Source organism: Taurulus bubalis (assembly GCF_910589615.1).
Source record: "Taurulus bubalis genome assembly, chromosome: 11".
Classification (NCBI taxonomy): Eukaryota; Metazoa; Chordata; class Actinopteri; order Perciformes; family Cottidae; genus Taurulus; species Taurulus bubalis.
This window is the reverse complement of record NC_136599.1, coordinates 14,139,014-14,149,626: the sequence shown is the minus strand read 5'-3', so window position 1 is coordinate 14,149,626 and position 10,613 is coordinate 14,139,014. Positions and strand designations below refer to the sequence as shown.

At 39.9% G+C, this 10,613-nt stretch overlaps 1 protein-coding gene across 1 annotated transcript; it reads left to right on the top strand.

Annotated features, from left to right (window-relative positions):
- Positions 1-7,260: 7,260 nt before the first annotated feature.
- Positions 7,261-9,657, top strand: hoxc9a (homeobox C9a; the record flags this gene model as incomplete). Its single annotated transcript, XM_079226254.1, is given in 3 exon segments — positions 7,261-7,275; positions 7,277-7,835; positions 8,879-9,657. Coding segments are annotated over 3 exon segments (819 nt in total). The 3' UTR covers positions 9,124-9,657.
- Between the last annotated feature and the right edge of the window lie 956 nt (positions 9,658-10,613).

Sequence of the window (10,613 nt, the reverse complement as noted above, 5' to 3'; positions counted from 1 at the left end):
AGACCATAACGTTGATTTAAATATTATCCAGGTGACCACAGTAAGTCAAGGTCATAAAATTCTAATGTCAGGTTCGCCCTGGAAAGCGTTGGGGGTGGATTTTATGATCTGCAAATATAATGTGCTGCAGCAGTAAAGATGCGTTTAAAGGTGTGTGTGGAGGAGGGCTAATCCATAGCAGAGACTGCAATGTGCATGGTCCAGCCGAGGCGCTGGGCTGGAAGGAGCAGCCGCCTCCACCTGGGATAATGGAGCTTCATGGAAGCAGGAGATAAGAAAGATGGTGGATAAAAGGGACCGCGACGGCTGCAGGAACAATAATAACAACAGGCTACACGTCAGACACGTGGATAGCTGGACGCACCGGGAAGGCGACTGCAGGAAGCAAGTGAAGGTAGGAGTCCAATTTCACGTAATATTTTTATTTCCTGTTTTGGAAAGTGTGCAACATCCGTCAGGGGGAGCTTGCCTGACAGCTCTCGTGGCACGCACGGTGCACGTCCTCACACGTCGATAGTTTATAAGTTGTGGATCAGTCAGCGGCTCGCTGATTTCTGTTTGCTTTGTCACTATAATCAAAATGCTGGCTGCTGATTATTTTTCCATTTTGTTTCTGATGACTGAATTTTTTTCTGAAGTTTATTTGGAACGGTTGAATGCATTGTGCTGTGCTGCTATATTCATCCATGGAATTGGAGCAATACCATATTAAGGCTGACACTTTTTTTTTACATGAGCGAACACGTAAAGTCAAGTCGGGCTATATAAGTTGTTGACAGGCAGTTATTAGAAAGTAGCTTGATTTCAGAGCATGTTTTATTGTGTTGTACTCGCCTGTTTCTCTTTGTGCTGAATAGTGTTAATCCTCTCTTGGCTTGCATGCATTGTCCTTTCCATGGATTTGAAACCCTTTTGCGCGAAGCTGGAGCGTGGTTTAGGTAGTTTCATGTTGTTGGGGTTGGCTTCCTGGCTCGGCAACAAGAAACTGCCTTGATTACGTCAGTTCGTCTTCATCAAGGGCACAATTTCCGCTGAATTACCCCCTATAGTCAACCCAGGTCCCCGCAAATGGCATTGTAAATGAACTGAGCTGCAATACCTTGAACAGAGACGTTTTCTTTCTTTGCTGTTATTTTGTGGTGGGCTGTAAAACCTTCTGAGGCTCTCAGGAGGAGAATAGGTTGTAAACAACGTGGGGTAAAGTTTTAGACTGCGTTATACAGCATCTGTCATCACTGACTGTCTGCTTAGGTTTTGTGGTTTCAGCTGCTTTATGATCATCTAAATCTAGACGGATGGATGGATACCAGGAGATAGATGTCACATATTTGAATCAGTCATGTATCTGACAAATGAAGCTGGGTCTGTAACAGGGGATGGATGCGTATTGACATGTCCATGAGCGGATAAGAAGTATTGCTCTTGTAAATGCTAATAGCCGGCTTCTTGGAATTCTTGAAATGATGTCGTGCAATCACAATGTCCAATTTTAATTCAAAGTGTTATACCTAGAGGTAAAATGTACATATGGCCTAAAATAATTGTTACCTTAAAAGAGTTTTCCTCAAACTTTAACACACATAAGGACACCAGCAATCATCCCACTAAATAAATGTCACGTTTGCTAACTGAGGTTCAGAAATTGTCAGACTATTATTATTAATATTGTAAATAACGTCACTCATCCATTTCATACTTTACCTGTTCTTATCCTTGTTTTATAGTTTACAGTTTGAAGAACTTAAACTTCAATAGCATATAAATATGTGACGTATTGCTGCACATATAACATAATTAGTTAGTAACGATAGCAGTGAGCCACTAACCATCACAAGGATGAGCGTATTGATGTTTTTTCTAAACCAGTCACACATTTGATTATTAATGTGAAAGTGAGAATAATATAGGCCTTTACAAAATAAGTGTTCAAGAAAGAAATGATCCAAGAGGAACGCAATAACTTATTTATGGAAGAGTCATGTTGTCCGTTATAGACCAGTGTTTATCTAGTCTCTATCTAGCCCTTGTTGTCTCAGCCCCCCTTCCTTTGGCGGTAGTGCAACTGGAAGAGACAGTCTGGAATCCAAAGTCATTTTCATTCAGCTCAGTGAATGAGTGTCTCCCTTGGAATGCATCACTGACAAAGACTTTACAGCACTGGAAACAGCCCCGAGAGCTGCACAGATTCCCCCTAAAACCATATACACATAAAGTCATTTATTTCACTTTGTAGTGGCGCGCAGGAACTGAAGGCTTTAGTCAGCCACTTCCTTGGGACAGCTCAATATGTGTTACTGCTACTGGCAGGATCAGACAAGAACCAAATATGCTCAAGGCTTTGCTTTTTCTTTTCTTCTTTTCCGACGTATGTTTTTTTTACTTTTCTTGTGAGATATTATGAAAATGAGCTCCTCGCGCTTTATTTATAACGCGTTGTTAAAGATAAAGTTATTAGACGATTTAATTTAGAAGACGAGGGACTTTTTTTTACTAGAAAATGTTTCAGCAGTTTTATTATTTTGAATATTGTTGATGATATAAAACTCCCTTTTTTATGCCAATGAATTGGGAACATTTTGCCTCCGCATTGCGTGGTTTTAGAACTGTGAATGTTTCTGTATCCGCAGAAACAACAGTTAGACAACACACATATCACAAATGGCGTGTTTTTCTTTTTCTTTTTTAAGCAAAGGTTCATGATCATTATCCCATATTAATTACTACGCATTTTGTAACCAAGGAAATGTGTTATAGGGCGAGAATACAAGATGTAGACTAACTGTCTTGATATCAATGCGCCAGGCCTGGTCGATATATTGATCTGTAATATGTCACAGAACGTGGTCTGTTGAAAACGGAGGGATTTTATCACGACTTTTTATTTAACAATGCTTATGGGACAGTCTGAAAGAAGATTTAATAATGAAGAGGCGTGTTTGAATCAAGCTATTTGCAGCGGGTTTCTATGATAGAGACTGTCCACTGCACAGTCTCGGTAATACAGATCATTTTGTGGCCTTTCTGATCACACAGGAACTTTATACTATGCGGTACTCTCTGTTCAGCATATGGGTCGTTATGAATATAATATAACGTGCACTTTGAAATGTCCTTATACAGATTTGAAGTGCATTATATGGTCAAAATGTTGCCGAGGTGCACTGCTGAACGAGATGCTGTTTGATCTGGGGGTTCATGGGCAAAGGTTCTACTCGTGTGCTGGGACTTTTTCTGAGATGAAATACAATGTTGTATATGTTCACTATTGCGAAAACATAATGTACTTTTCTCTCTACTGTATCTTATAGCTAGCGCACGTGATCGTACAGGACTGACCAACGAAAGTAGTGTTTCAATGCATCGTTCGTTTGTTATTCATCCACTCAGAAATGACACACAGTGGATGTGTAGCGATGGAAGTGAAAACATTGGCAATTAAGATGGATCGTCTTTAATTGGCATGCACAGGAAGTTATTTGGTCTTGATAATCAGCCTGTTGAGCTCTGTGTTTGTCTCTGTTCGATCATTTTAATAACACAAACACAGTCATCTGCATCCTGTCATGGTCTGCCTCTCAGACATGTACACTGTGCCAGTCTGAAGAGTCAGGAAGATGTTGTTTACCTGGCGGACAGATTCATGATCTTAATGGAAGCGTCCTTGTTCAATAGACTGCTTATCTTTCTCTGCATTTTTAGCCCAGTACATTTAGGCGAAGCAAACCCTTAATAAAGAGATATGTGGGATTAAAGGCGTTGCTCCTTAAACACTTGCTTTTCCACCATTTCAAATGAATATGAAGCCTCACTGCACTGCGGCGGCGTGATGCTCTCAGACTGTGTCACTGTAATGTTTTTGTCTGTTAGCGTCCACTTGAAATATTGCGGCTTTTGATATATATATCTATCTATCAATATATATATATATCTATATATATATATATATATAAAAATATATCAATATATAGATATATATATCTATATAGATAGATATATATAAATCTATATATATCTATCTATATAGATATATATAGATATATCTATATAGATAGATATATCTAGATATATCTATCTATATAGATATATATATATAAACAGCAGCTCCATAAAGCTGTGACATGCGAACTGTATCCCGATAGGCCCATCTTCTGAGTTTTCTGATGCCTATTTTAAATTGCAATGAATAGAACACGGAATCGTGTGACTGAGCAATGTCAGAGACAGGTGTATATGTTGCGGAATGATATCATCACTTAACATAACATAATTAATAAGCTCTTATAAATGAATTAATTTCCAAGAAATGTTTGGGACAAACCCAGTACATCCCTTAAGATGAAAACACAAAGTATGCTCCATCGTCGTGTGTTGCACAGACTGTAAAACATTCAAATTTGTGATTTTGGACTATATGAATAAAATGGAATTGACAAACATAAAGACCATAAAAGCAAACCAACATGTATCTCTTTCTAATCGTGTATTGTTGCTTTGCTTACTCTTTTTTTTCCATTGATGGTGGATCATCAAAACGAAATTGACGAACCACAACTTCTGTTTTTGTTGGGCTATGTTTCCAAAACGTTATGGAATAAGTGTAAGGTTTTAAATAGGAAAATGTTAGGTGGTGCAAAAGGGATGCATTTGTTAGAGGGTATAATATGAATCTTAAATTGTCTATTTGCAACTCCACTTGTGTAAAGGAAGAACAACAGCAAATACAGATATGCCTGAAATAAGATAAAACAACAAAGGGATATTTAATGACGTAATCATTTTTATTATCACACATGAAACATAGATTAGATACATTGTTAAAACAATCTTCCATTGTCATTTAAACACACTAACTATATAACACACACACACACACACACACACACACACACACACACACACACACACACACACACACACACACACACACACACACACACACACAAATAAACGCAAAAACAGTACAAAACAATACAGGGGATTATTCATTGGGACACAGATACGAGCTATATCATGTATTTATATGTCCATATGTTATGGTAATACATGGCAACTAAGCACTTCCTCATTCTGCTTAATGGCAGCAGAAGAATATGTGGAATTAGACCTTCAACCCGAAGACAACTCTAAGCCAATTCAATTGAACATACGGTAAATATACTAAACGGCTGTTTTTCTGTGTGTAAATGTTTGACTCGCCGCAGACTTGCGCATTCATCAGCGCTCACCAGGACGCCGTTTGGCTATCCGGGTTCAGGTCTGGCGTCTGGCCTTTTACTGTTCATGGTTGAATCTGAACTCAGCAGCCATGACAAACATCGCACTTCCCAACGCGTACTGATGCAGTTATGCGCCATGGAGTCCAACTATTGAGTATTAGATCAGTGCATTTCCAAGCGTAATAATTGATTTGACTTAATTTGAGAATAGTCTAGGCTAATGAGTGACGTCATGTGATCCTTGTAGCTTGGCGATGACAAAGCCAAGACTCGTTTTAAAATCCCAACACTTCCAGTTATTTGTTCCTATGCATTGCACACATAGTTATCACACGTAAATACGAATGTATTTTAAAATGTGGGCTCTGGTTAAACTCGATTTGCTCATCTGATGAAACATGTCGTATTTGTGGAACACGGTGTACCCACAGTGGAGTTAATTCCTGCAGAGTAAAGTGCGGTTTGTTTCGGCTGCACTACTATAATTTCCCTTTTGCAGGTCTAAACATCCTTATATTTAACGCCCTCATGTTAAAGTTTGCAACAGTTCAATTCCCTTTTTCTTTCAACTCACTTCTAATCGCTTAAAGAAAAAAAAACTAAAAACCCATTTTAAACATCAAAACATCCATTACGCATATCACCATACATGGCACACACAATAAATAGCCCACACCACATGAAAAACACACATGCATTCACATATAATTAAATGTCATCACAATTACAGGCATCACCTTTTCTCAAAAATACACAATACACTCCTGCACCAAAGTCCCAAATGGTGCTTTAAAGATGTATAATGCATCAGCCATGTTGTGGTCGGCCTTAACCATCTGCATATGTGCATTTAACTTCCAGTATTTATCTCACAGTTTGTCTAATTTGTGTTCCCCGGCGACTTCTGCACTTCTGCTTCTTCGTATATTAGTATTGTCTTATTCACAGTGTCGCTGCAACAATACAGAAGCGTTCAGACTTGTCTCGCAGCCTGCTACCTGACACATATATCGCAGGGCAAACGGTAAACGTGTGCCATGAGATGCAACAGTAACATTATCCCTGTAATGAAATCTTTCATTTGCTTAGCCCTCTAACGAACCTGCTCATGCCATCTGCATGCATTTTTCTCTTTCTTCTCTTCAGGCTTTCTGTTTAATAGGAATTGTTGCGCATGCATAAAGTGGTGCTGGTTTTATGTTGAGCAAGGACCTCGGATGCAGTCTTATTAACGACACGTTTATGAACAATCAAATGGTCCTCGTTAAAATTTATAGATGGGCATAAAAACATGGACGGTCACTAGCCGAATATAACCCGCTGTAGTGGGCTGCTTGTCAAGAATCCGAATCCCCTCCTCGCTTATCTCCGTAAATGCAAAAGAGGACATGGTTGATCTGTTGAGCCCTCGTTAAAACGCTGCGAACTTAATTGTTGTTGTATGCTGCATCCCGTATTCCCTCTCTCGTCTGCCTAGTCTGACCTATATGTCGCTATAGTGATGCCTTCTCTTTCTATCAACAAATAAACAAACATCTTCAGAAGTTATAAACCCTTTACTTTATCAAACGTGCTGCTGCTGCTTTGATAAAGATAAAAGACGCAACACAAACACTTTAATACTGCAATACTACATTGCAATAACACGGAGCTACAGATTTCTCCAGACAGAGATTGATTACACCATCAAATAGTGCCGAGCTCGGTTTTAGACGTAACGTGCGCAGGTCTGTACTGCGACTACAGACAGATCCACCATTACAAAGGCACGTTTTCTGGATAAAGAATCATATTTGCTGAAGTTACCTCTAAAACGTCCCAGAGAAAGATCAAAAGAGCACATTCTTTAATCCGATTTATGTGCATTGAGATCCCCCGGATAAGTGGCGCATTGATCCACTGTACAATTTTTTGTGGGGGTAAATATAATCACGTGTTGGTGAGTCAGCCAATAGCAGCCAGGGAAGCGTTGAGAAATAATTACCTGCCTTGATTGTTCTATGGCTAGATAAAAAAGTACACATACACTCCATATAATAATCGGATGCATGTAAAAGAGTCAGGGAGGCTTCGACATGTCGACCACGGGTCCCATAAGTAATTATTATGTGGACTCCTTGATCAACCATGACACCGAGGATCTCCTTGCTGCAGCTCGCTTCCCGGCTCCCGGTTCGCACCCAGCCGGCCCTCGTCCGACGTCCCTAGTACCGGAGTGTGCTGACTATCCTTCCTGCAGCTTTGCACCCAAGCCACCCGTCTTCTCCACCTCATGGACCCCTGTACACCCCCAGTCATCAGTGGTCTACCATCCATACAGTCACCAACCTCACTTAGCCACAGACTCGAGGTATATGCGCTCATGGCTGGAGCCGATATCAGGCGCCGTGCCTTTCCATGGCTATCCGGGGAACAGCAGGCACTACGGGCTGAAGCCCGACGCCTTTCAGGAGCACAGAGCCGTCGAGTGCCTCGGCTCCGGCGGACGGACCTACACGGATTATCTGTACTGCTCATCCACTGACATGCGAGACAAGACGCAGCAGAATATCTCCTCTCCCGAGTCGGAGCTGCTGGCTACAGGGAAACATAAAGACGAGAAGCCGGAGCTAGATCCGAGTAAGTTCAATCTCCTGCAGTCTTTTACAACCGGGTGGGAGTTTTCTTTTGGGACTGTGTAACACTGATTTTTGCTTAGAGGCATTTTAACGTCCTGGATAAGGGGAAAGTATATAAGCTGTTTCATCCTACCATTTCTGCTCAGCCAGAATCGCCTCTGCTAAGGGGAAAGCGTTAGGAACTATAAAAGACAAACGCTACTAGGCTAATATTGGGGCTATAAAACCAGACGGGGTTGTAAACATGGACTCAAAACTACAGGAAGACGTTGAATTTGGAAGTCTGTTGCATCATGTTAAAACATGCAATGGGAATTTTTTTTAAAGCGGTTAACTAAAACCGACATATGAAATAATCCTATTCATCAGTAAAGGCTTTATGGAGCATTTTTACGAGCATATTTTGACCCGGTGCCATCACCACGGCACATGCAGCCCTATAAACCGACTTTCAGTCTGTTTTTTTCTGGTCTTATGTTGGCCCTTCTTATGAGGAAAAAGCCACATTTAGGCTCTATTAGACCCCTATGTGTGCACAATGTGAACACACATATTAATGAGAGGATGATGTGCATATAGTTGCATATGGAAAGTTGCTCTCCTCTCTGGGTCCAAAACAAATTCACATGACTCTTCGAGACAACTTGAGGAATGTAGGGACATACTGGAGGACTTTCACCACGGACCTGTAAAGGCTTGAACCACGGGCCATTTTATGGGCCAATAAAGTGAATAAGCGCATTGAGTATTTTACGACGGTGTTACTCACAAGTCAAGGGGACAAGGAAGCAAATCAGTGTAGGGTTGGATAGTCTGAGGCTGGGGATCTTTCATCAAAATGTTTACTTTCAGTTTAGCTTAAACGCCAAACTTGTGTAATGCTTTGACCTTGTTTTAAATTGTAGCACCTTGTGATGAGCCCATAGCTGTAAATCCAGAGACACATTTTCTAAATGCTTTACACTAATGTGGTAGTCGTTATTTCAGTTTTGAAGAAGGTGTTTCCCCTATTATCTGTATCATTATTATGCTTTGTACTTGCAGATAACCCTGTGGCTAATTGGATACACGCTCGCTCCACGAGGAAGAAGCGATGTCCGTACACAAAGTACCAGACTCTTGAATTGGAAAAGGAGTTTTTGTTCAATATGTACCTTACTCGGGACCGCAGATTCGAGGTCGCGAGGGTCCTGAATCTGACCGAGAGGCAGGTCAAAATCTGGTTTCAGAACCGGCGAATGAAGATGAAGAAAATGAACAAAGAAAAGAACGACAGAAAAGAACAATAATGTGGACTGCAGTCACACAACAACAACCATAGTAACCACTAGTCAGATGGACAGCACAGATGTACCAAAACACACGATGATCCCTCTCCTCCTCTTCATATTTATCACTTTGTTGGATTTTGTATTAACCTAACTTCGAGACTGACTACGTTATTTTCTAGTAGCACATTTTAGTGTCCACCATATACGAAAATAGGAGACAATTACATTGTGCTTTCACTTCGAAATACCTTGATGTGTTTTTTGTAAGAGAAATTAAACAAGTGCAGTTTGGACACGTTAAAACTGTCTGAAGAAAGAGAATACTAGAATTCTTTTGAATTTCACAAGCCCATAATTTATGATGTGAATGTTTTCTTTCATGTTCATTTCTTTTGTATACGTTGTTGTGCAGGTGTAGTATTTTGTACAGAAACAGAACATCTGCTATCGGACTTGTCTGTCTTGTATTTTTGTGATTGTTGTTGCTGTATTTGTGCATCTCTTTTTTCGATTGTAACCTACGAGTTTAACTGTAGACTGTAGATATAGACCTCTGCAAATATAAACATAATCACTAAGTGCTTGTATGCTGTGTTCATTTTGACTCAACGTGGATCTCATGTTTGCGTGCAAACGCATATTGGCACACGTGGCTGCAGAGATGCCCTAATAAACAGCTTAAATTTAACTTGTTTAAAAAACTGCAGGAAAGTGGAGTTAACAAATTACCAATGGTTACATGTTGCAAACATATGGGGATTTGCTGAATAATTATGACTGTATAATAATTAACTAACGTGTTTTTCCGAGCATTCCTCCAAAATGCAACTGAGGCCTAAATGAGCTCTGCCACCGCAAATAATGGCGAGGTCGAAAACTTAACGTTGGCAGCACAGTTAGCAAGACCACATTGTTTTAATTTAGTTTTGCATAGCTTTGAATTGGTGTCTTAATTTGCATTTTTTTTAAAGGCTCCGCTACGTACAACTACAGTTTTGCATATGGTGTGCAGTCTCACCAAAATAAACACCCCGAATCCCGTTTTTTATATAGCGGAAAATGTACTTTTCTGAGAAAAGTCCCTGGATCATTTGCACAAAAAAACAGTGCATATCGTTTTTTTATTTCGTGCAAATACTCCATTCTGCTCTGTTGTTTACGGTTTTACTAATATGGCTGGTGTGCAGCAATATAGTTCACTTGTATTGTACACAAACCATTATTATAACAGCACAACATAAGGCATATCGGTATTTGTTTTATTGCTCCAAATGTCTTGAAAAGTACAAAAGGTTAGTGCAGTTGTTACATTTCCGAAAACGCATTCGTTTCTAATTATCAACCACTGCTAATAGGTATTTTTCTAAATTAATTAACTTCTAAATAATTGTACACATTGGTAATTTTCTACGTTCGCAATCTAGAGTCTAAATTTAAACATTTCAGTGCAAAGGTGAGAAACAATTTCCCAAGTCTCGCATTTGTTTCCTGGGGGAGGCCTAAATTGC